Source organism: Rhinopithecus roxellana, chromosome 2 (genome assembly GCF_007565055.1).
Source record: "Rhinopithecus roxellana isolate Shanxi Qingling chromosome 2, ASM756505v1, whole genome shotgun sequence".
NCBI classification, from domain to species: Eukaryota; Metazoa; Chordata; class Mammalia; order Primates; family Cercopithecidae; genus Rhinopithecus; species Rhinopithecus roxellana.
The window spans coordinates 11,204,388-11,232,016 of NC_044550.1; the positions used below are offsets into that span (position 1 = coordinate 11,204,388).

At 38.0% G+C, this 27,629-nt stretch overlaps 1 protein-coding gene and 1 pseudogene across 1 annotated transcript; both read right to left on the reverse strand.

Moving 5' to 3' along the window:
• Positions 1-403: 403 nt before the first annotated feature.
• On the reverse strand, positions 404-22,179 carry ADH6 (alcohol dehydrogenase 6 (class V)). The gene is given in 11 exon segments (XM_030917044.1): positions 404-428; positions 1,110-1,248; positions 4,143-4,275; positions 5,355-5,615; positions 12,942-13,056; positions 13,058-13,156; positions 13,292-13,379; positions 16,492-16,581; positions 16,584-16,632; positions 19,066-19,167; positions 22,162-22,179. Coding segments are annotated over 11 exon segments (1,119 nt in total).
• A 3,651-nt stretch (positions 22,180-25,830) lies between these two features.
• On the reverse strand, positions 25,831-26,441 carry LOC104657048 (annotated as a pseudogene).
• Between the last annotated feature and the right edge of the window lie 1,188 nt (positions 26,442-27,629).

Here is a 27,629-nt window from a genome sequence, read left to right on the forward strand (position 1 = left end):
GCGGAGTTTTGTTTCTTTGGAGTAAAATGGCAGAGTTTCATGTCTAGGCCTGTGAGAGAGACATAGTATACAAGAATATAAAGGTCCACAGGTAGAGGAACTATGAAAATGGGAGCATGTTGTGTTGATCTTTTATGTCTGAAGGATGTGGAGCTGGGTGATTCAAGCCAACCTTAATCTAGCTCTGAAAAGGAGGCTGATCCTGGGTGACACTGGGTTACATAAGAACAATTTTGATGAAATGGTTAGGTCAGAAGCCAGATATAGGTCCACTGAGGAGTGAATCAGAAGTCAGAATGTAGAAACAGGATTGTGTGAATAATTCTTCTAAATCATGAAAATTACATCGAATGCCACTGAGTTGGTGAAATATCCTTCAGGTCTTGCGTATATTACACTGTACTTAAAGTAGCAGGATACAGCGGATACTGAAAAAAGAAGAAAGAAAAGGTTGGAGCATTTCTAGAGCAACATTTGTGTTTTGGATTTCAAATTCTCACTTTGTAGACTAGTAAACTAGATTTTTTTTCTCTTTAGTTTAGGTGAAAAATGAGAAGATTAAATAAGCCATGGGAAGATTTTTTAAAAAATGACATGAAACTTGAAGAGTAAAAAGTAGGTAAGCAAGTTTACACTCATGTGGGAATGCCAATTTCTGGGTTATGGCTGGTTTCTGATTTTTGGGCCCAAGATAGGATTCAGAATTTGGAATCCTATGAATAATTCCTCTCCTCCCCCAAAGTAGAACAACAAATACAACAATGGCCTATTTGTAAACTACATTCTTATGTTTTTAAACTTGACATACAATTTTACAAGCTGACTTCCATTAATGTGTCATGAAAAAAAAAGCCATATTGGAAATACAGTGCTAATGGCAAAGGTAACGGTAGGGGAACACTTAAATACTGTCAGGATTATGTATTTTATTAGCTACAAATAAAACAAAATGCAGAGGGGAAGGAGATGCTTTACAAATTCCTGAAAGCTTCTTCATTTATCTGTATATAGCTTCTGCAGCAGGGACGACCTTTCTTCTACTCTCAAGCCCATACACCCTTTCTCTTGGTCTCAAACACACAGACATAAAATTTATGTGGGCAGTTTACCATTTTCCAGTTTTCATTAATTCAACTGCTTCATTGATTTTATCAAGACTCAGAGTATGAGTAATTAGTGGATCTAGATTCAACTTCTCTGCCATATAATCAGCAACCAGTTTTGGGATGTGCTCTCTGCTCTTCCAGCCTGGAAATACAGATTAGTGATGAATTTTATACATGAGGCTTCATTATGAAGGAAAGGCCATTTAAAGTAACTGCTGAAGATGCTGGTTTTGACTGAGAAAATCTAAGACTGTTCCATTTACTTGCCTCAGTCATCAGGAGAATGCCTACCCCAACCACACACCTTATGTAGAGGGTTGGGTTCCTAAAGGAGACTTATGCTACTACAGAGGATAATTAATTCAAAGCAGATAGACTGTGAACCTTGCCATGAGGTCTTCCTGGTGTCATGTTGCAATCTGTGGAGAGCAGTGAATCCATATCTAATGTATAACAAAGGCCAAGGTCTTGGGAATCATGAAAAGAAGCAATTCAAATGTTAAATGTAGGACATTTTTGTGTGTGTGTGCATGCCCTCATGTGTATGTTTTGATCTGCCGCTTCACAAAAGAATCAAATAGCTTAAAAGAAAAGAAGAACTCTCACTGTGGCAGTGGTCCCATTGAAAGCTCTTGGGAAAAGAATGTGTACAAAGCAATATAAGAATAAAATGTGCTTTCTGGAAGTAAGAATTACACAAACAAAGATGGAGTTAGCTAAGGTAAGTTTAGCATTGTATTTTCTCTATTCCCATGATTTTCAAGAAATGCATTAAATTTAGAACTCTGCTAAGTGCCATGCTCAGTGAGTTACCACACAGAATTTGGCAGTCTGCTCATTGCTGGAAAGGGTGGGTGTGGTGTAATTGTGCAAAGTGTAATGTGGTGTAATCTGCTCAGTGTTCTATGCAGATTATTCTGTGATAGGATCTTGGCAGTTACTTGCTTTTCTTGGTTCCAGCTTAGGTTAGGCTCCCCAACTTATTCTCCAAACTATCACAAACTCTTCCAATAGATTTATTTTTAATTTAAGTTGGTTTCTGTTATATGTAACCAAGAATTCTAATTACTGCTCTACGTCATGACATGAAGGGCCAGTGTATATATCTATTTGTTTTTGTATTTTGATTGGTGATCTGATAAAGCATTTTTACATCTATATCAACCCTCCACTTTCTTATTATTTCAACCAAATGACAGGAAGGAAAATTCTGGGATCACAGACGGGACTAGGCAGTGTTTCTCAACAAGGACACTCCTGGCATTTTGGGTGGGGAACATTCTTTATTTTGCACATGGTAGGAGGTTTAGCAGGACTGCCCAGCACCCATTAAATGCTATTGTTGATTGAAAATCATTGAACCAGAGGGCTATACTATTTGTGGAATAAAGTGATTTACATTAATGATCACTATATGAGTGCTAGAGTGGCCAGTGAATCAGGTTCATTCGCGGAGGGCTTTAAGAATATTGGTGATCTTATTTTTACAAGACTTAGCTGAGTATGTGTATTTTGAATTAACATTATCATCTATAAATACAATAGAGAGAAATGGCAGTAGGTGTATTCAATGATCTTAAATAGAGGAACTAAAATTACAGTTATGAGAAGATTAAATAAGCCATGGGAAGATTTTTTAAAAATGACATGAAACTCGAAGGGTAAAAAGTAGGTAAGCAGGCCGGGCACGGTGGCTCAAGCCTGTAATCCCAGCACTTTGGGAGGCCGAGACGGGCGGATCACGAGGTCAGGAGATGGAGACCATCCTGGCTAATACGGTGAAACCCCGTCTCTACTAAAAAAACACAAAAAACTAGCCGGGCGAGGTGGCAGGCGCCTGTAGTCCCAGCTACTCGGGAGGCTGAGGCAGGAGAATGACGTAAACCCGGGAGGTGGAGCTTGCAGTGAGCTGAGATCCGGCCACTGCACTCCAGCCTGGGCAACAGAGTGAGACTCCGTCTCAAAAAAAAAAAAAAAAAAAAAAAAAAAAGTAGGTAAGCAAGCTTGTATTCATGTGGGGAATGATGCCAATTTCTGGGTTATGGCTGTAACTGAAATTACAGTTCCTCTATTTAATAGATTATATATATATAACTGGATTATTATTATTTTTTTCTTGCTGGTCCTGCCATGTATCTGCTCTTTATAAATGAGTTAGGCAAGGCTTCTAATATTCGTAATAACATGCTGCCATAGCTTGCTTGGGGACTACAGATAGCTCCCTTGTGCAAATAATTCAGGTACTCCTCTAATTCTCATCTCTTTTTGCCCAGGCATTCAGATTGCCTAGAGTTTCTGGATAAATACATTTCTTCATAAATTTCAGATTTCTTGCTTAAGAGCCCAGAATCTTAAGAAGATTTATTTAACTTAGTTTGTCTTCTACTTTTTCAATAAAATACTCTTCTAAAGTCTGTAAAAATGTTCCAGGACAGGTAAAACAAACAAACAACAACAACAACAAAAACAAAAACAAAAAAAACAAAACAAACAAACAAAAAAACCAGAAAATCAAAGGATTCTATTAAGATATTTTTCCTCGGGGTAAAATCATTCTTATTTTTTTATCAATAGTATTTCTTTTAAATCATGAATCCATTGTGTTTAATATATTTGAGTTGGTAGCATGACAACTCATTTGGGATAAGATTTTACACGAGTTGAACAATGACAACTAATGGCTAAGTATATCGTCCAAAGAATCCCAGCTGGCAGGTGTATAATTTTGCTGAAGTATAGTTACAGATTACAATATTGCCTTCTTTTCAATTTAGAGTTTGCCTTAAACTTTTGACACTGGATTCTTAACCAATCAATTAAAAAACTTCTTCTCCGTCTTTGCATGAGAAAAAGCTTTCCAAGAGGAACTAGATACACTCACTATCCATCCCTTTATATTGGGTATTCATATATTGAAAAAAAATTTGTAATATAAAACTGTTGTTTTATGTCCTTTCTTAAGTGTTTATGATGTATTTTTCTATTTCCCACCGTCATCTCCTCAGGCATTTCCACCCTTTCCTGCTTCATCCATACCTCCAAAAACAGAACCCTTCAAAGAACGTCCTGAGAATAACTGGCCACTGATGTTGAGTTGACCACTGGCAGGCAACACCCCAACAACCACACAGACCCCATAGCTCTCATTGCAGGAGGCGAGGGCAGCTGCCTGTTATAAAGTGATGCAATACAGTACAGGGGTTAAAAGATGTATGTGAGGATTTAACCTGCGTCTTAATTTCAGCTTAACTCCTGAATGGTCTATGACTTTCTTTTCTGATTCTCCCTATTCTCATTTGAAATAACATTTATCTTGTAAGGATGCTATGAAACACATATAAGACCTTGTATGTTGCCTAGTATAGTACCTGGCATTTTAGGACTCAATAAATGGAAATAACAAAAATGAAAATAGTAAAAACATCCACAGTAGTGATAATAATAAAAATAATTTTTATAAAAATTATTACTGATGCAGGTGGCTGGTAAGAATTGACATTTTTCTTTTAGACAGCTAAGAAGACAGATATTTATACAATAAGATGCTAGCAAAGTGAGAAACAGATACCGTTACATTCGTTATGTTCAAAGGCTATTTCTCAGAGTAAGAGTGTGAGAAAGGTTTTGCTATATCTTCTTACAATAAAGGAATTTATGTATGGTGAGTCATGAAAAGATTTTTTATGCTGGGAAAAGAGCCCAAGTTGGAAGAGGCAGTTGTTGAGTTTCTATACAGCTGACTAGAAGACAGAGCCATACAACCCAATAATACGCTATTTCTCCAAATCTCCAAAGAAAACAAGCCTCAGATTTTGAAGTAACTTCCCCTCAGTTTCTATTCTCTTATGTAAAACATGTTTAGCCAGAAAAACCACCACTTTTTTCCCCTTCAGTTTTGAAATGAACCCGTTTAATCATGACTAGTAAATATTTTTCTTGGAAACTTAGATCTGACATGAAAGACTACTGAAAGTGAAAGCACATTGATTCGTAAGGTCATTAATCAAATTTTAACCTTATCTTGCTTAAAACTTCTGGCTTTGAAATTATATGAAAGTTCTAGATTTAGTATCTGGGATAGTGAACAAATTTGTAGAAGTAGACAGAGGGTACCAGCTAAGATGTCATGGAACACAAAGAAAATTAAATAGAGCAAAGTGGAGGGAATTTAAGAAAGCTCATCCAACTATAATCCAAAATGATGACTGGTGAAAGTATTGGTAATTTTCACTCCAGAGGATTACATACCAGAGTGTCCAGATTTCCAATGGCCTCAAAGCAGAAGTCTATACCAAAATCTGTCATATCAAATAAAAATTCTTGAATGGGTTTCTTTAAGTCCAGAGGGTTGAGGCACTCAGTGGCACCCAGTTCCTGTGCCTTCTTAAATTTCTCCTTGTTGACGTCCACTCCAATGATCCCGGCTGCTCCTGCCGCTTTACAATCCATGACAACAGACAAGCCAACTCCTCCCAGGCCAAACACAGCACAGGCAGAACCTGGAGTCACCTAGACACATATAGGCAGAAAACCCAGAAAACAAAAAGCAAAGAGAACATACATCTTTACTCATTTGGGAAGGCTAAGTCTATATGCATGTATTTTTTAATGAGTCATAAGCAAACAATGTTTACATACATAATGTATTATAACTAGAAAGTTTGAATTTTTCAAAATATTTCTAGATATGGAATACTCTTGTCACAGTAACAAAAAACTACCTGAAAGTAGAGTTTCAAGTCCTAGGAATTAGTCTGAGTAGTAGTTTAAATGAATTTTCACTGAATCTTTTTTTTTTTTTAATTATACTTTGAGTTCTAGGGTACATGTGCATAACGTGCAGGTTTGTTACATATGTATACTTGTGCCATGTTGGTATGCTGCACCCATCAACTCGTCAGCACCCATCAATTCGTCATTTATATCAGGTATAACCCCCAATGCAATCCCTCCCTTCTCCCCCCTCCTCATGATAGGCCCCTATGTGTGATGTTCCCCTTCCTGAGTCCAAGTGATGTCATTGTTCAGTTCCCACCTATGAGTGAGAACATGCGGTGTTTGGTTTTCTGTTCTTCTGATAGTTTGCTAAGAATGATGGTTTCCAGCTGCATCCATGTCCCTACAAAGGACACAAACTCATCCTTTTTTATGGCTGCATAGTATTCCATGGTGTATATGTGCCACATTTTCTTAATCCAGTTCTGTCACTGATGGACATTTGGGTTGATTCCAAGTCTTTGCTATTGTAAATAGTGCTGCAATGAACATACGTGTGCATGTGTCTTTATAGCAGCATGATTTATAATCCTTTGGGTATATACCCAGTAGTGGGATGGCTGGGTCATATGGTACATCTAGTTCTAGATCCTTGAGGAATTGCCATACTGTTTTCCATAATGGTTGAACTAGTTTACAATGCCACCAACAGTGTAAAAGTGTTCCTATTTCTCCACATCCTCTCCAGCACCTGTTGTTTCCTGACTTTGAATGATTGCCGTTCTAACTGGTGTGTGAGATGGTATCTCATTGTGGTTTTGATTTGCATTTCTCTGATGGCCAGTGATGATGAGCATTTTTTCATGTGTCTGTTGGCTGCATGAATGTCTTCTTTTGAGAAATGTCTGTTCATATCCTTCACCCACTTTTTGATGGGGTTGTTTGTTTTTTTCTTGTAAATTTGTTTGAGTTCTTTGTAGATTCTGGATATTAGCCCTTTGTCAGATGAGTAGATTGCAAAAATTTTCTCCCATTCTGTAGGTTGCGTGTTCACTCTGATGGTAGTTTCTTTTGCTGTGCAGAAGCTCTTTAGTTTAATTAGATCCCATTTGTCACTTTGGCTTTTGCTGCCATTGCTTTTGGTGTTTTAGACATGAAGTCCTTGCCCATGCCTATGTCCTGAATGGTACTACCTAGGTTTTCTTCTAGGGATTTTATGGTATTAGGTCTAACATTTAAGTCTCTAATCCATCTTGAATTAATTTTCGTATAAGGAGTAAGGAAAGGATCCAGTTTCAGCTTTCTACTTATGGCTAGCCAATTTTCCCAGCACCATTTATTAAATAGGGAATCCTTTCCCCATTTCTTGTTTCTCTCAGGTTTGTCAAAGATCAGATGGCTGTAGATGTGTGGTATTATTTCTGAGGACTCTGTTCTGTTCCATTGGTCTATATCTCTGTTTTGGTACCAGTACCATGCTGTTTTGGTTACTGTAGCCTTGTAGTATAGTTTGAAGTCAGGTAGCGTGACGCCTCCAGCTTTGTTCTTTTGACTTAGGATTGTCTTGGCAATGTGGGCTCTCTTTTCGTTCCATATGAACTTTAAAGCAGTTTTTTCCAATTCTGTGAAGAAACTCATTGGTAGCTTGATGGGGATGGCATTGAATCTATAAATAACCTTGGGCAGTATGGCCATTTTCACGATATTGATTCTTCCTATCCATGAGCATGGTATGTTCTTCCATTTGTTAGTGTCCTCTTTGATTTCACTGAGCAGTGGTTTGTAGTTCTCCTTGAAGAGGTCCTTTACATCCCTTGTAAGTTGGATTCCTAGGTATTTTATTCTCTTTGAAGCATTTGTGAATGGAAGTTCATTCATGATTTGGCTCTCTGCTTGTCTGTTACTGGTGTATAAGAATGCTTGTGATTTTTGCACATTAATTTTGTATCCTGAGACTTTGCTGAAGTTGCTTAACAGCTTAAGGAGATTTTGGGCTGAGACAATGGGGTTTCCTAAATATACAATCATGTCATCTGCAAACAGGGACAATTTGACTTCTTCTTTTCCTAACTGGATACCCTTTATTTCTTTCTCTTGCCTGATTGCCCTAGCCAGAACTTCCAACACTATGTTGAATAGGAGTGGTGAGAGAGGGCATCCCTGTCTTGTGCCAGTTTTCAAAGGGAATGTTTCCAGTTTTTGCCCATTCAGTGTGATATTGGCTGTGGGTTTGTCATAAATAGCTCTTATTATTTTGAGGTATGTTCCATCAATACCGAATTTATTGAGCGTTTTTAGCATGAAGGGCTGTTGAATTTTGTCAAAAGCCTTTTCTGCATCTATTGAGATAATGATGTGGTTCTTGTCTTTGGTTCTGTTTATATGCTGGATTATGTTTATTGATTTGCTAATGTTGAACCAGCCTTGCATCCCAGGGATGAAGCCCACTTGATCGTGGTGGATAAGCTTTTGGATGTGCTGCTGGATCCAGTTTGCCAGTATTTTATTGAGGATTTTTGCGTCGATGTTCATCAGGGATATTGGTCTAAAATTTTCTCTTTTTGTTGTGTCTCTGCCAGGCTTTGGTATCAGGATGATGTTGGCCTCATAAAATGAGTTAGGGAGGATTCCCTCTTTTTCTATTGATTGGAATAGTTTCAGAAGGGATGGTACCAGCTCCTCCTTGTACCTCTGGTAGAATTCAACTGTGAATCCATCTGGTCCTGGACTTTTTTTGGTTGGTAGGCCATTAATTATTGCCTCAATTTCAGAGCCTGCTATTGGTCTATTCAGGGATTCAACTTCTTCCTGGTTTAGTCTTGGAAGAGTGTAGGTGTCCAGGAAAGTATCCATTTCTTCTAGATTTTCTAGTTGATTTGCATAGAGGTGTTTATAGTATTCTCTGATGGTAGTTTGTATTTCTGTGGGGTCGATGGTGATATCCCCTTTATCATTTTTTATTGCATCTATTTGATTCTTCTCTCTTTTCTTCTTTATTAGTCTTGCTAGCGGTCTGTCAATTTTGTTGATTTTTTCAAAAAACCAACTCCTGGATTCATTGATGTTTTGGAGGGTTTTTTGTGTCTCTATCTCCTTCAGTTCTGCTCTGATCTTAGTTATTTCTTGCCTTCTGCTAGCTTTTGAATGTGTTTGCTCTTGCTTCTCCAGTTCTTTTAATTGTGATGTTAGAGTGTCAATTTTAGATCTTTCCAGCTTTCTCTTGTGGGCCTTTAGTGCTACAAATTTCCCTCTACACACTGCTTTAAATGTGTCCCAGAGATTCTGGTATGTTGTATCTTTGTTCTCATTGGTTTCAAAGAACATCTTTATTTCTGCTTTCATTTCATTATGTACCCAGTAGTCATTCAGGAGCAGGTTGTTCAGTTTCCATGTAGTTGAGCGGTTTTGATTGAGTTTCTTAGTCCTGAGTTCTAGTTTGATTGCACTGTGCTCTGAGAGACAGTTTGTTATAATTTCTGTTCTTTTACATTTGCTAAGGAGTGCTTTACTTCCAATTATGTGGTCAATTTTGGTATAAGTGCAATGTGGTGCTGAGAAAAATGTATATTCTGTTGATTTGGGGTGGAGAGTTCTATAGATGTCTATTAGGTCCACTTGGTGCAGAGATGAGTTCAATTCCTGGATATCCTTGTTAACTTTCTGTCTCGTTGATCTGTCTAATGTTGACAGTGGAGTGATGAAGTCTCCCATTATTATTGTATGGGAGTCTAAGTCTCTTTGTAAGTGTGTAAGGACTTGCTTTATGAATCTGGGTGCTCCTGTATTGGGTGCATATATATTTAGGAGAGTTAGCTCTTCCTGTTGAATTGATCCCTTTACCATTATGTAATGGCCTTCTTTGTCTCTTTTGATCTTTGATGGTTTAAGGTCTGTTTTATCAGAGACTAGGATTGCAGCCCCTGCTTTTTTTTGTTCTCCATTTGCTTGGTAGATCTTCCTCCATCCCTTTACTTTGAGCCTATGTATGTCTCTGCATGTGAGATGGGTCTCCTGTATACAGCAGACTGATGGGTCTTGACTCTTTATCCAGTTTGCCAGTCTGTGTCTTTTAATTGGAGCATTTAGTCCATTTACATTTAAGGTTAATATTGTTATGTGTGAACTTGATCCTGCCATTATGATATTAGCTGGTTATTTTGCTCGTTAGTGGATGCAGTTTTTTCCTAGCCTCGATGGTCTTTACATTTTGGCATGTTTTTGCAATGGCTGGTACCGGTTGTTCCTTTCCATGTTTAGTGCTTCCTTCAGGGTCTCTTGTAAGGCAGGCCTGGTGGTGACAAAATCTCTAAACATTTGCTTCTCTGTAAAGGATTTTATTTCTCCTTCACTTATGAAACTTAGTTTGGCTGGATATGAAATTCTGGGTTTAAAATTCTTTTCTTTAAGAATGTTGAATATTGGCTCCCACTCTCTTCTGGCTTGTAGAGTTTCTGCCGAGAGATCTGCTGTTAGTCTGATGGGCTTCCCTTTGTGGCTAACCCGACCTTTCTCTCTGGCTGCCCTTAACAGTTTTTCCTTCATTTCAACTTTGGTGAATCTGGCAATTATGTGTCTTGGAGTTGCTCTTCTCGAGGAATATCTTTGTGGTGTTCTCTGTATTTCCTGAATGTGAATGTTGGCCTGCCCTACCAGTTTGGGGAAGTTATCCTGGATGAAATCCTGAAGTGTGTTTTCCAACTTGGTTCCATTTCCCCCTCACTGTCATGCACCCCAATCAGACGTTGATTTGGTCTTTTTACATAATCCCATACTTCTTGCAGGCTTTGTTCATTTCTTTTTCTTCTTTTTTCTTTAGATTTCTCTTCTCGCTTCATTTCATTCATTTGATCCTCAATCGCTGATACTCTTTCTTCCAGTTGATCGAGCAGTTACTGAAGCTTGTGCCTTTGTCACGTACTTCTCGTGTCATGGTTTTCATCTCTGTCATTTCATTTATGACCTTCTCTGCATTAATTATTCTAGCTATCAATTCTTCCACTCTTTTTTCAAGATTTTTAGTTTCTTCGCGCTGGGTACGTAATTCCTCCTTTAGCTCTGAGAAGTTTGATGGACTGAAGACTTCTTCTCTCATCTTGTCAAAGTCATTCTCTGACCAGCTTTGATCCATTTCTGGCGATGAGCTGCACTCCTTTGCAGGGGGAGATGCGCTCTTATTTTTTGAATTTCTAGCTTTTCTACCCTGCTTTTTCCCCATCTTTGTGGTTTTATCTGCCTCTGGTCTTTGATGATGGTGACGTACTGATGGGGTTTTGGTATAGGTGTTCTTCCTGTTTGATAGTTTTCCTTCTAAGAGTCAGGACCCTCAGCTGTAGGTCTGTTGGAGATTGCTTGAGGTCCACTCCAGACCCTGTTTGCCTGGGTATCAGCAGCAGAGGTTGCAGAAGATAGAATATTGCTGAACAGCGAGTGTACCTGTCTGATTCTTCCTTTGGAAGCTTCCTCTCAGGGGTGTACTCCACCCTGTGAGCTGTGGGTTGTCAGACTGCCCCTAGTGGGGGATGTCTCCCAGTTAGGCTACTCAGGGGTCAGGGACCCACTTGATCAGGCAGTCTGTCCGTTCTCAGATCTCAACCTCCATGTTGGGAGATCCACTGCTCTCTTCAAAGCTGTCAGACAGAGTCGTCCGCATCTGCACAGGCCTCTGCTGCTTCCCCTTTTGTTGTTTAGCTGTGTCCTGTCCCCAGAGGTGGAGTCTACAGAGACAGGCAGGTTTCCTTGAGTTGCTGTGAGCTCCACCCAGTTCGAGCTTCCCAGCGGCTTTGTTTACCTACTTAAGCCTCAGCAATGGCGGGCGCCCCTCCCCCAGCCTCGCTGCTGCCTTGCGGTTAGATCGCAGACTGCTGTGCTAGCAATGAGGGAGGCTCCGTGGCCGTGGTACCCTCCCAGCCAGGTGTGGGTATAATCTCCTGGTGTGCCCGTTGCTTAAAGCGCAGTATTGGGGTGGGAATTACCCAATTTTCCAGGTGTTGTGTGTCTCAGTTCCCCTGGCTAGGAAAAGGGATTCCCTTCCCCCTTGCGCTTCCCAGGTGAGGCAATGCCTCGCCCTGCTTCAGTTCTCGCTGGTCGGGCTGCAGCAGCTGACCAGCACTGATTGTCCAGCACTCCCCAGTGAGATGACCCCAGTACCTCAGTTGAAAATGCAGAAATCACCGGTCTTCTGTGTCGCTTGCGCCGGGAGTTGGAGACTGGAGCTGTTCCTATTCGGCCATCTTGCTCTGCCCCGTTCATTGAATCTTAAGACTTATTTGACAGTGTATTTAATTCCAGATTTTTTTTGAGTTCTTTAAAATTATCTCTATCTTCCTACAACCATTTTTTTTTTCTCTCTCTCCCTCTCTCTCTTTCTTTTGGTATCTGTAAAATTTTCATTACTTATAGGGTCAATGCCTTGTGAAGGTAAAGTCTTTTTTTTTAAAAAAATTGAGTACTGTCCTACATAGGACTAATTTAAATTTTTTTCCCATTCTTTCTTTCTGTATAGTATTGGGACTGATTGACAAAATTCAACAGCATCTTTAAGAAGGGAGCTGGGAAGGTTTCAGTGATATTTTAGAAATAAGAGTTCAATAGCAGCCCATTCAGCCAGAACGGGATCCCCTGGTCAATCTGTCTAATGTAGTAACACCTCCTTCATCACTTGGTTCCTTGCTCTCCTTTTCTTTTTATTAGCATTTATCACTACCTAATATATCATGCAATGTAATATTAACTTCATGAGTTTTGTTAGCTGCTGAATTCTCGCACCTGGAACAGTGAATGGCTCCAAAAATATTTGTCTAAGGAAAGAAAGGATAAATTGGAATATGAAAGGCCACAGTCATGTTGTAACTATGTTAGATTCAATTTCCAGGAATTCCTGATATTTCCACTTGTGAATGGCATCCAGACTTAATCTGTCATTTACTACTGACCGAGAGGGAATGGGAAAAATGTTGAAGAGGGTGTGGGAAGACTAGGTAGATAGCAGAGAACTCAAGGATGTTTGGAGTCAGGCTTGGGATTTTTCCTTTGATATGATAAGACATGAGCAAGATGCATGAGGCCTTTCAACTCCATATCCCAATAATTCCATTCCAAATGGGTATAAATGCCCCTCACCTTGGCAGTATTGATTGCAGCACCAAACCCAGTGGAAAAGCCACAGCTGATTAGGCATACTTTATCCAGAGGAGCAACTGCATCAATATTGGCAACTGAGATTTCCTTTATCACTGTATTCAGAGAAGGTGCTGGTGTTACCAAAGTGATATATTGATTTTCCATTGCAGGTAAATCTGCTGGTACCATCAGACATCAGTTGGGGTTTTGACTGTCTTTTATAGACAAAAAAAAAAAAAAAAAAAAAAAATACACATACACACACACCAAGTTTATTTTGAGTTAGAAAGCTTAGATCTTCTCCAATGAAAGTGAATGAAGTTTTCAAAAAAAAATTAGTAAAAACTTACTTGACCTGTATACAAAAATTGCCCTCAGAATTCAGGCAAGAGGTACATTCTCCACACTGTGGCAGAAAGAGTGTGATAACTTTGTCACCTAAGAGAGCAAAATCATGTCTTTTTAACATATCATTTTTTAAGGAAAGAGATAGCTGTCTTTCAGGATTTTGAGAGCAAGGCACCCAAGAAGAAATGACAGCTGAGAATTATTTCCACATTCAGTTGTTCTTGATGCCACAAAGAAAATCAAATACTTACAAAAAGAGAGAATGTCATCAGCATCTGGGACCAGCCCTGGGCTCAGTGGCTGAATCTTGAGGAACTGGCTCCAGATTTGCCTCCTTTGTGAGTTCCTCTTGGAGTGTCAAATAGTTTTTTGTCATACATCCATTCAGTCAAGTCTTATCTCTTCTTACATTTTCAACACTAATTTCCTTTCTCAGGGATTGAATTTAAAATAGTATGGATACCACATACTCACAGAATAAGTTCTGGATTAGGGAGAAAAAAATTGCTTCTATGCTGTTCTCTGTGTTTGACATCAACCCTTTCTTCTTGACCTTAGAGATCAAAGGTAGGCAGACTTCTCTAGTAGTAGTCAAAGTATCAGGATGTGATTAGAAGAACTTGCCTGTGATGTATTTTACTGGCTGCTCCCATGGTCTAACACTATAAACCAGAAAATTTGTTTTATACTTTTAGTTAAAAATCTTATTAAGATTTAGTTTCTTCTATTTTATTTATTTTTATTTTTTAAAAAGTAACACATACATATGGTAAAAATTTAAACTGCACAAAAGTAAAAATTATCACTCTATTCCCCAGTTCCCCATCTTAGAGACAGGTACTCTGACCAGTAACGATGATATTTTTCAGAGCTGAAAAATGCAAAGGTAAGCATACTATCTACCCTGGTTTGGGCCTAGCTTTTTTACTTAACACTCTATCATGGAGCTTTCTATTTTAGAACATATAGTGCTCCATCATTAATCAGTGCCATAAACACTGATAGATATTTAGGTTGTTCTTTGTTTCCCTCCACCCCAACACTAAAACCAATAATGCAACGAGTATCTTGTTGTAGACAGAGTTCTAAAATGTCCTCCCAAAGATATCCTGCACAAATCCCTAGAAACTGTGACTATGTTGTGGTATCATGCCTGTGAGTATGTTATGCTACGTGGCAAGGGGTACTCTCTAGATGTAACTAAGGTTACTAATCAGTTGACATTAAGATAGGGAGATTATACTGAATTATCCAGGTGGACCCAGGGTAATCACATGAGCCATTGAAAGAAGAGCAGAGGAAGGCAGAAGAGGAAGTAAAAGTGACTTAACACCTGTGGAAGGATTTAGTGGGCCATGGCTACTTCAAGGCTGGAAGGTGCCACAGAAGAAGAAATGTGAGCAATTTCACAGAGCCGACCACTGGTGAGGAAATAAGGACCTCAGTCCTACAGCCTCAAGGAATTGGATTCTGAAAACTACTTGAATGAACTTGGAAGTCGATTTTTCTCCAGAGGCTCCAGATAAGGACCCACTTGGCTACTATGATTTTGACCTTGAAACGTGAGCAGAAAACCCAGCCAAGCCCACTCAGATTTCTGACCCATAGAAACTAAGATAATAAATTTGTGTTGCTTTAAAATGTTATATTTGTGGTGATTTTTTCCAGCAGCAATAGAAAATGAATATATGAACATATATCTATGAAATAAGTTTCTAGAACTGAAACTGTTGTGTCCAAGAATATCTACATTTAAATGATATTACATATTGCCACATTTAGAGTTGAGCAAATCTACAAATCCAGCAAATCTACGTTCCAAACAATAAGATATGAGGGAGCTGTCTGCCTATATTCTTGTCAACTCTACATATTATCAAACTTCTTAACCTTTGCCGATCTGCTAGGTAAAAAGTGTTTCTTCATTGCATTTAAAAATTTTACTGTACATTGACAAATTATATATTTATGGAGTACAATGTGATATTATGTGTATATAATATGGGATGATTAAATCAAGCTAATTAGTATGTTAAACACTTGAAGATTTATATTTTGTGGTGATAACATTTGAAATGTATACTCTTAGCAATTTTGAAATATAGTATAATTCATTATTATTAACTGTAATCACCGTGTTGTTCAATAGATCTCAAAAAACTTATTTTTCCTATCTAGCAGAAATTGTATACCATTTGACCACATCTCTCCATTTTTCCCACCCCCCAGCCTTTTAAAATGTTATTTATTTTTAATATGTCTGAGGTTGGGTATATTTTAATGTGTTTAAGAGCATTTATATATATATACACACACACATATGTATATATGTACATTTCTTTAAACTAGATATGTATTTTGTTTGCCCATTTTTCTATTCAGCTTTTAACAATTGCTTTTAAATAAATTATTTCTATGTTAAGAAAATTGGTCCATTGTCCTACTGGGTTTTGACTTCTGGGGTTTTTTTAAACATGCAGAATCTATGTAATTTTTACATTGTCAAATTTATCTATATGAATATCTATTTTATATCTTCTGGGTATTTTTTTGTATTGATTAAAATTTTCTTCTCTCCTCCTAGATAATACAGTGTTCTCCCATGTTATTTTATAGTACTTCTATGGTTTTCCTTTTCACATTTAATTTTTAGATTCATGTATAATTTTTTTATATAAAGAATGAGATGGCAACCCAATTTACTTTTTTAGTCCAGATAACTATCTAGTTGTTTCAACACAATTTGTTGAATAATCTGTTTCCACTCTTGAGTTTGAAAGACAAACCTCATGCTGCATTAACTTCTTATGTTTATTTGGATCCAATTCTGGACTGCTTCTTTATTTGGTTCTACTAATGTGTTTGATTATTTATCATAATGCCTCATTTAAATAATTATTCAATAATTATTTAAATTATTCATTCTTTTTTTCATAAATGTTTGTCTCATTTGTACTTTCAAGTCCAGTTTCAGTGCATTCTACTTCTTGTTTTCTTCTTATTTTCAAAATGTAAATGCAAAGAATACAATATATTTAGTATTTTATGTAACTTACAAGTAATTATCCCTCCTTTTCTAAGAAGTTGGCAACATTTCACTTTTTATTTCACTTGATCCTGACATACTTAAGGGGTGCTTATCATTTTCTTGATGTTGGTTCCAAGTTGTTGCTTTTTTCTATTACCAGGTGCTAATTCCTACCTGGTTTCACTGTGCTTACTCCTTCTCCAATACTCTCAACGATTCCAGCCCCTTCATGACCCAAGATGGTGGGATACAAGAGGTCCAAGTTTTACTCCCCAACATTTTCATCTCTGTACCACACAGTCCGGTGGCCACAACCTGTATGGAAGGCAAAGAGTACTGCAGTTCCCACTGTTTCAGATAATGGTGTTTTAGAGTTGTTGATTGTAAGGCTTTTTGCTAGTTTGATATTCTCCATTTATACACTGCATTCATTTCTTATCAGTTTTAATTCTAGGGAAGGGTCAATAATAATTTGTTAAAGCAATGAAATGTTTTTCATTAGCTGATTTCAGAATCAAGATTATGACTGAAAATTTACTGGGGAGGGTGGGTAGAATGGGGTCAGAAGAGAAGCTGTAAAATTACAGTGTGACTTGATGTCTGAGGTCTCAGTTGGCTTCACTGAGCTTGTAGGTGGAAGTGTGGAGGAGAAAGACCAATTATAAAAATAAAGGAATTGAGCTGAGTGCAGTGGCTTATGCTTAAAATCCCAGCATCTTGGGAGGCTGAGGGAGGAGAATCACTCGAGGGCAGGAGTTTGAGACCAGCCTGGGCAAAATAGTGAGACCCCCATCTCTACAATAAATAAATAAATTAGCCAGGCATGGTGGCATGCACCTGTAGTCCAAGCTGCTTGGGAGGCTGAAGTGGGAAGATCACTTGAGCCCAGTAGTTCGAGGCTCCAGTGAGCTATGATTTTGTACCACTGCACTCCAGTCTGGGTGACAGAGTGAGACCCTGTCTCTAAAATAAAATAAAATGTAATGAAATAAAATAAAATAGAGTAAAATAAAGACATTGGAACACAGGAGGCAAAGGAATAATGTTTCCTATTATAATATAATTAAAACCTTAATTTATTTTACAAGTGAGCTTTATAGTTTTGTTATTTGTACAAGTCATAATCCCACTTTATTGTAAGTTAGCCAGACAGTTTAAAATGAACCACACGAGAACAGTGGTTAAGAGTTCAGGGATGAAAAACTAGCTCTCTCCCTTCTCAGCTGTGTGAACTTGGGGGTAAATTTTTCTTTCTGAGTCTCAGTTTCTTCATTTCTAAAATAAATATGAAGTTTGCATACACACAGCCACACACTCACACACACACACTCCTTAGTCAAGAAACGAAATATATTGAAATTTGTGCATGTAAAAGGAGGATTATTGGAACAATATCATAAAATTGCCTGAATTACCTGCAACCCAACTGTAGAAAGTGCTGTCAGACCTCATAGACCTAGACATTTACCAAATAGTCCTTCTCTTTATCTCTTTACTTGATTCAATATGGGCATAGTTGCATTCACCTATTATTCTCTGCAGATCGGCTTTCTCCATTTATTTTGCTGATCATGCTTAAAAACAGTTACCAGTGATGAGTCTGCCCAACCTCACCATTGCCGGCCATCACTTACTCTGCTATAGTGCCCATATCTTGGTTCAAATTCACTGGTGAGAGCTTCAGATGTGTAGCTTGTCTGATAATGGTTGAATGTCTTTGAGTGAGGGTCTAAACCTGGTTGCATGAGTTGTGACCCTGTGGGTGGGGAGTGGATGCAGGCAACCCAATAGCCCACTGCTTACTCCAAGGGGGATGTAGGGTGGAGAAGGCGCTCTGAAAAGAAGGCACGAACTGTGCAGATGAGATGACTTAGAAAATGACTGTCTCTTTGTAATCTATCATTAAACAGTACTTCTTTATTATTATAATTAAAATAATAACAAAGGACTCTGAACTGCAAGTCAGGTAAACTATTTTCTAGTTTGGAGGAGGCCTATTAGAATCATCTGGAAGTGATTTAAAAAATTTGCATGTCCAGGCTGCACCCCAGACTAATTAAATCACAATTTCAGAATTTCTGGGGATGGGACTTGGTTATCAGCATTTTTCAAAGCTTCCAGCTGATTCCAAATAGGTAACCAAGGTTGAGAAAAACTGTTCTCATCTCCTGCACTCAAGCAATCTTCCCGCCTTTGCCTCCCAAAGTGCTGGGATTACAGGGATGAGCTATCACGCTCAGCCAAGAAAAATTAGTCTATGTTTTTATTCTACTAGCTGTGTGACCAGTCACTAAACCGCAGCTGGCTTCAGGCTTCGCATCTGTAAAATATTGGGTTTCCCTAAGTCCCTTCCAGCTCTAACTTGAGTTTCCAGACTCAGATATGATTTGTTTGTAATCAAACAATTTTTTATTCAAAATATTTCAAGATAAATATTGTGAAGAATGCCATAAAAATTTACAAGTACAGATTAAAATAGGGTTTGAGGGTAGAAAGTTTTTAGATTAATAGCTAGTACAATAGCTGTAAATAAAGTCTGAGTTTTATCCTTTGGACAGTTAGCCTATGCTTTACCTCCCTAACCTTTTATCTGGCTGGATTTAAAAATTGATGGAAATGTTTATGAAAAAGAAATGCAAAGATAGGCAGTTTTATTTTTTTTCTGAGTTGAATATCCTGAGAAGAATATGTAACTTACAGTAAGAAGCTCTGACTTTTGGTGTGACTTTTTTTGTTTGTTCCTTTTACCTTTATGCGAACTTCCTTTGCCTTTGGTGGGGCCAATTCTACCTCCTCAATAGAAAATGGTGCACCAGGCTTCCAGAGTATGGCTGCTTTGCATCTTATAACCTGGGAAATAGAATGTGAGGGCAGAAAGAGAAACTCCTTAAGTTTGGGAGTTGGAAGATTGCTATATTAGTGATATAGAATCACTAAATTGGATTAGTCCAATTTTCTGCACTCAAGAAAACAAAAATAATAAATATATGCTGAAGTTAGTCTTTCTGACCCCAATTTAAGTTTTCTTGTACTATCAGCCTCAGTTGGTATTAGTTTTGCAAATACCAACTGTATTTACAAAATGTAACATGACCAAGAGGATAGATGTCATACTTTTAAAGATTCTAATTAAAAATTTGTGCCTATTGGCCGGGCACCGTGGCTCACGCCTGTAATCCCAGCACTTTGGGAGGCTGAGGCGGGTGGATCACGAGGCCGGGAATTTGAGGCCAGCCTGACCAACATGGTGAAACCCTGTCTCTGCTAAAAATATAAAAGTTAGTCTGGCGTGGTGGCGTGTGCCTATAATCCTAGCTACTCAGGAGGCTGAGGCAGGAGAATCACTTGAACCTGGGAGGCAGAGGGTTGCAGTGAGCCGAGATCATGCCACTGCACTCCAGCCTGGCAACAGAGTGAGATTTCATCTCAAAAAAAAAAAAAAAAAAAAAAAATTGTGCCTATTTGTGGGATACATGAAAAATTTTGTTACATGTATATAATGTGTAGTGACCAAGTCAGGGTATTCAGGGTGTCCATTACCTGAGTATAGTACATTTTTTGTTGAGTATAGTCATCTTACTCTGGTATCAAACATTGAATTTATTCCTTCTATCTTATTGTATGTTTGTACCTTTTAGCCCACTTCCCATCATCCTCTCCACTCACCCTTCCAAGTCTCTGTTATCTATTTTTCCACTCTCTACTTCCATGTGTTCAAACTTTTTAGATCTCACATTTAAGTAAGAACATGTGATATTTGTCTTTTTGTGCCTGGCTTATTTCACTTAAGATAATGATCTTCAGTTCTATCCCTGTTGCTGCAAATGACAGGATCTCATTCTTTTTTATGGCTGAATGGTACTCCATTGTGTATGTGTAACACATGTTGTTTACCCATTCATCCGTTGATGGATAATTAGGTTGATTCTATATCTTTGCTATTGTGAATAGTGCTGCAATAAACAGGCAAGTTCAGGTATACCTTTAATATATTATTTTCCTGTGGGTAGGTATCCAGTAGTGGGATTGCAGATGTCATACTTTTTATATTACTATGAATAAAGTGGCCTGGTGGCTGTTTCAGGGTAGGAATGGCATTACAGTGTGGGAGTTATTTGTGATCCTAAGCATGGGAAAAATCAGTTTTGGAGTGGAAGGGTGAGTTATGGAGCAAGGAATGGAGGCAATCATCAAATGGTGTCTATTGGCAGACTGAGGTTGGAGAATTTGTTGGTGGCAAGGTAGTTCTTAAAGGTTCTGATTTCAGGCTACCACTGTTGTCACTATAAATTCTCTTTGTGTGGTCTTATCTATTTTGCAGATTCAACCAGTACCTTTATGTGAGTAACCTATATTTATGGGGCATATTTCTCCCTAGGCTAATGTATTCATTTGCTGTTTGAAGTTCCTGGAGGTATTTCAAACTCAACATGTTGAAACATGAACGTGTCATTATTTTTTTTTCCCATTTCCACCTTCCTCCATGCTCTAGTAGACAAAACACTCAATATATTCCTCCCTCTGCTACCTCTATTTCAACTAGCAGCCATGCAATGTGTTCACTCACTCAAGATAGAAACCTGGGAAGTAGCCTCAATTTTTCTCTCCCTCAGTCTTCACAGTCTAAATTTTTCTGGGATATGTCGCCTTTTCTCCACTCCTGCTACTACTGAAAAAGCTTTCTGCTTTATCTCTGTCTTGCTTTTACCACCTTCGAAATCACCCTTTATACCATTGCCATTTGAAATATAATCCTAGTCACACCAATCTCCTATCTAAAAATGATGTTGTTACCCTTTGCTTAACTGGATCCACTGACATCAGGATTCTCTCTCTGTCAGTCTCTCCAACCTTATTTCCCATCACTTTGTGCTTCAGGCTTTACCTTTCAGCCCCCAAACATATTCTGAAATTTCTCACATGGAATATTTTCTCAGTCTCTGTATTACTCCTCATGTTGTTTTATCTGCCTGCACACACTTCTTCTCTACCTGGTGAATTCATATTTCTCCAGTGATTTCCCCTTCGGTATCACCTCCGGGAAACCAAACTGGGTTAGGAGCTTTTCCTTGAGGCTCCCATCCTCTTTCTCTTTTACTATTCTTGTATATTGCTTTATAATTGCTCTTTTATAATTATTATTATTTTATTTATTTTATTTTATTTTTATTATACTTTAAGTCCTAGGGTACATGTGCATAACGTGCAGGTTTGTTATATATGTATATTTGTGCCATGTTGGTGTGCTGCACCCATCAACTCATCAGCACCCATCAATTCATCATTTATAGCATGTATAACTCCCCAATGCAATCCCTCCCCCCTCCCCCCTCCCCATGATAGGCCCCAGTGTGTGATGTTCCCCTTCCCGAGTCCAAGTGATCTCATTGTTCAGTTCCCACCTATGAGTGAGAACATGCGGTGTTTGGTTTTCTGTTCTTCTGATAGTTTGCTAAGAATGATGGTTTCCAGCTGCATCCATGTCCCTACAAAGGACGCAAACTCATCCTTTTTTATGGCTGCATAGTATTCCATGGTGTATATGTGCCACATTATTGTCTCTCTGTGAGATCCTTGGAGAAGGGGATATATCTTTGACTCTGGAAATTCTGATAAAGGGCTTGGACATTACTTATTGAAGAGATGAGAGAACTGAGGGAAGTCAAAGCAGATAAAGTGAATTAAGAAAAAGGGAGAGGAGGAGGAGGAGAGATACTATGATTATGACAGCTTCTCACCTTTAGGAGCCCAAAGACTAGCTCTGGGTGATTAGATGTTGGTAAAGAGATGAGCACACAAACTGACAAAGATATGACACAACATGAAGAATAAGACTTCACCTACTTGGCCTGTAGTACTCATGCTGATTTTCTCCACCACGGACAAATTTCTTGAGAAAGGGAGATCCTGTCACAACTTTCACTGTAGAAAGTACAAAGGTACACAGGTGACTGGTAGATCAGAAGGCTGGGTCCTGAGCTTTCTATGCAGTCAGGTGATTATTAAACAGGAAATACAGACTCTCCTGCTTCTTGAGGGAGGTTCCTAAGTGTAATCTGAAATAAGCTTAGCTCAGTGAAAGAGCACAAAAGGTGAAATTGCAAACTATCTTTTTTCCCCTTAATCAAACAGGTCCCCTCTTAGTATCCACTCTTTCGAGTCTTAAATTTGGACTTTTAAATGCCCAAACTTAAAGTTTCTAACAGAGTGTATAGAATTGTTTCTTTTCTGTTGTTTTCAAAATACAGAAATGGTCATATTTGTCTCTAAACTTGAGTAATTCTTCTGAGTTTCTGAATGTAGACCCCTTGTTGAGAGATAAGGATGGTATCAGATTTTCTCTAGTAGTTTATCAAGAGCTCCTCACTCTTTGGTGTGCAGAACTAGTTACTCAGAGGAAGTGAAACTAATTTGCATACAGGGCCTACCAACTTGGATTTGGCCCCAAGAAAATCTCTGTGTGTGGACCTGGGTCTTGAGCCAAGGCCCAAGGATCTTGATGAAGAAAGGAGATAAAATACATTTCCAATGAAAGGCAACACCAGGGAGAATGGCTTAGCTAGAAGACAAGAGAGAATAAGTAAATGCTTGTTCTGTGTAAAATGATACAATCATATTATTTTTCATTTTTAGCATGTTGATATGGTAGATTACATTGATTATTTTTCAAATGTTGAACCAGCCTTGCATACCTGGAAAAAAAATCACACTTGGTGTATAATTCTTTTTTACATATCAATCATTGGATTCACTTTGCTAACATTCTGTTAAAGATTTTTGTGTCTATAATCGTAAGAGTTATTAATGTTAGTTTTCTTCTTTTTTTGGCACCATCTTTGGTTTTGGTGTCACAGTAATTTTATAAAATGAACTTGGAAGTATTTTCACCTCATCTATTTTATGGAGGAGATTGTGTAGAACTGTTATTTCTTTTTCATTTTTTTTTTTTTTTTTTTAGAGACAGGTTCTTGCTTTGTCATCTAGGCTGGAGTGTAGTGGTGTGGTCATAGCTCATTGCAGCCTCAACTTCCCAGGTTCAACTGATCCTCCCACCTCAGCCTCCTGAGTAGCTGGAACTACATGTGTGTGTCACTAAACCCAGCTAATTGTTGTATTTTTTGTAGAGGTGAGGTCTCACTATGTTGCCCAGACTGGTCTGGAGCCCCTGGCCTCAAGTGATACACCCAACTTGGCCTCCCAAAGTGCTGGAATTACAGGCATGTGCCACCATTCCCAACCTATGTTAATTCTTTAAATGTTTGGTAGAATCTCCTTTTTGAGATGTCTTAAGTTATAAATTAAATTACCTAAATAATTATAAGGTTATACAAATAATCTATTTCTTATTTGATGAGTTTTCATAGTTTGCAATTTTAAGGAATTGGTCAACGTTACCTAAATTGTCAAATTTATCTGTGAGTTGTTAATAGTGTTTTTCCCTTATTATCTTTTTGATGTCTGCAGTGTCTGCAGCCATATTCTTGTTTTATTCTTTTTTTTTTTTGAGATGAAGTTTCAATCTTGTTGCCCAGGCTGGAGTGCAGTGAGAATTAATTAAAAAAATACATGATAACTCTATGTGTTTTCTAACCTTTAGCTTAGGTTTTCTCACAGACACTGTTGTATGAAACATTGTGTTAGCCTGATGCTTTGAATATGAATACCTGCAATTTCACTCAATTCTCAGTGTGTTTATGATTTCCTATAAAGGTGACACTTCTAATCCACTGTTAGCAATGTAAGGGTGTCTTTTGCTTTTCTAGGACTAGTGATGGATGGATTTCAATACTGCCTCGCTATTGGTGACTGATGGAATGCACCCCTTTGAATACTGCCTGGGTGTGGTAGTCAAATGTTTAGCTAAAGATTTTTAAAGACAGCTAATTAAAGGTAAATTTTAAAGTTCTATAAATCTATTTGATTACATTGTTATAGAACCCACAACACTAGTCTTATTTGCTCTGATCTCAATTTACATAGAGACACAAGTGGCATCACCAAGCTGGAAAGTGGCTTTTTTTTTTTTTTTTTTCGAGACGGAGTCTCGCTCTGTTGCTCAGGCTGGAGTGCAGTGGCCGGATCTCAGCTCACTGCAAGCTCCGCCTCCCGGGTTTACGCCGTTTTCCTGCCTCAGCCTCCCAAGTAGCTGGGACTACAGGTGCCCGCTACTTCGCCCGGCTAGTTTTTTTTTTTTTTTTTTTTTAGTAGAGACGGGGTTTCACCGGGTTAGCCAGGATGGTCTCCACCTCCTGACCTCGTGATCCGCCCGTCTCGGCCTCCCAAAGGAAAGTGGCTTTAAGGTCAAACAAACCAGATGCTTTGGAGCTCTACTGATTTCAGCCAATCCACTCAATCCACTAATAATTTCAACTGAAACTATTGTTGATTTTTGTCAGTCAATACTAGATGAGGTTTCATAGCAGTATCATATACTTAGGCTCAGGAAAAGCAAGGTCATAGGCTACAGAAACCTAGTTCTCTTTAGATATAAAAGTTCTTGCACTCTAATTTATTTTGATTAAAAATATACTTTGGAATCAAGACCTTTACATTCACTACTCAAACACAGTGTGGTCCTTGCAAACTATATTTTTTGCTATTTTCTATATGCAAATTTTATTTTCTGTCCTATGGATTCTTGTCCCAATTTCTATGATGCTTTTTACCTAGAAGTTTGTGTTATAGATCTACAAGCTCCCAAGGCCTAACTCAGTGGTGTTTTCCCACCTCTATCCAGTTAGTAATGAGGTCCCTATGCCCCGAATCTTGAGTCTTAGCCTTTCTGACCAGACTTCACATCCAGTGCTCTATTGTAGTTATGCAGATATGTAGCACCCTAAACTCCAGGACTGATCCATCAACAAGCTGAAGACAGTAATTACATTCAATTTTGTCTAGAATTGAATCTTGTTGGTAGGTGCTTAAGGAATGTATGCTGAATAGAAATACTTCTGAAATGTCAAATAGTAAATGCTTGATTGAAAATAAACCCTTAGAAGTAGTTTTCCTTTCTTTTTCCCTAAAAAGATGCAACTAATTTTTATTATAAATTGACAATCTATAATTGTATGAATTTATGGGTTACAAGGTGATGCCATAATTGTGGATACAGTGTAGAATAATTTAATCAAGCTAATTAACATATATATCACTTCAAATATTTGACATTTTTGTAGGGAGATCATTTGAAATTTAACGTCTTAGCAATTTTGAAATATCTAATCGTCTATTACTAACTATATTCACCAGCTGTACAACAGACCTCAAAAAAGGGGGTAAAACAGATCCTTCCTGTCTGAGATTTTGTACTCCTTGATAATCATTTAAAATTTTTAAATGAGATAAAATATCAATTTCAAAACAGTGTCAAAAAGTGAGTGTATTTACCCATACTCAGCTCATAACAGAGAACATGGGCAAATAGAATAATAATTCATGGTATTTCATGTTTAATGAACTGGTAGCAAGAAAAAGTTGGTGGAAGAAAGGCAGAGGAACTTTGTCTTGTATGAATTAGAACTGAGGGGCTCCATAATCATCTGGCATCTGTTCAATGTTGTAGCCATAGTAAGAAGTGCACATGATTATGATCTCTAGGAATCTTATGCATTCATCTTTTAAGGTCCAGTCATGGCCACAATGTAGTCATGGCCACAATGTAACACTTGTACTGAATCAGGCATCTGCTAAGCAGTCATCTGCATAGGTTCCTTTGTGTGTGCATGGTCATTATTCAGATCTTGGATCCTTGGCAATCTGTAGAATCACTTGATACTTCTGCCCCAATTTCTCAATTTCAGCCATTACATGATCAGTTATACAAAGGATACACTTGGCGTAGTGACAGCCCATCATTGACTGTGTCTACTAAGTCCAGTTTGATTTTAATGGAAAAGTTGATAAAGTTGGTATCAACAAAATTACCAATGTGAGTAAATGGGCCCAGCTGTGTAATTTATTGGAAAAATTAGCAGGACGGGTGTTGGGGAACTTCTCTTTCCTTTAGCCTGTTGAGATCTTTCTTTTCTTTATTTTTAGGTTTTAACCTACTTTTCTTCAAGCCTCTGATCTCTGACACTAAGTATTTACTTCATGGTCACATGCTTCCTTGTTTTCTTTTGCTTCTCTATGCTCACACCACTTTCTTGTTTCTTCCAGAATCCCACTGTAGCTTGTTAGTTTTGTAGGTAGCTAATTAAGATATAACTTTTCTTTGTCATATCTACTAGCACTCAAGATAATAACAAAGAAAATTCTATTATAATATACTTTGGTAGCATGTTTTCTTTCGTTTGTTCTTTTTTATTTTCACACTTGATCTTCATAGGAGTCTCTCAAAAGATGTGGTATCACTATCTCCATTTTATAAATGAGGACAACAACATGGGCAAAAGGCTGAAGGCACCTCACAAATGACCCAAGGCTCTTATTTATTTATTTATTTATTTATTTATTTTCTGCTATTCTCTAAACGATTTCCTACAACTGCTCAATTTTACACTTAATCTGAGCCCTCTCATTTTTCATAAAACTTCAGGTAAAAGTAACATATAAGATCTCTCACATAAATTCTTCTTACACACACACACACACACCACTCACACACAGTCATCAATGCCCACTTTGGAACAATTCAAATGCCTTATTGATTCTTTCAAAAGGAAACGTATGGATTGTAAGTGGGTCTTTATTTATTTATTTATTTATTTATTTATTTATTTATTTATTTATTTTTGTTATGTAGTCAGTTATCAGTTTAGGAATAAGGTCTCTGGTTTTGAACTCTGTAGAAAGAAAGGTCAGCAATAACAGGACCTGAAAAATATCAAAACCAACCACAGAATCCAATGAACTACTCATTCATAAAGTTGGCAAAAGCACTCATGGCAAATGGTAAATCCTTCACCTTTTGATCCTTTTCCCAATCATCATCAGTGAGGCAATTTATTCCATAGTAGAATCCAGTTGCTGCTCAGGAGTATTAAAATCACCCAGTGCCATAGATGAGCCCTGTATACGTGAGCCTAGTGGACTGTCAGAGCAGACCCTACACTGTCATGATCGTAGCCCATCAACCTGCAGCTCTCTTCAGGGCACTAACAATTTCCTGTAACAGCATATTTTCCCCTGGTCTGATGTGAGTTACCTCATTCTCCCTTCTCCTTCTAGATGTATCTGCTTCACAAACCTAACATTTCGACCTCAGAAATGACTGTCTTTAGTTCTATAGCAGTGTTGTGGAGAGTGGTGGGGTAGAGTAGTTGTAGTAGGTGCTGGCAACACCCTGCCAAGATCCCATTTATTATTCGATC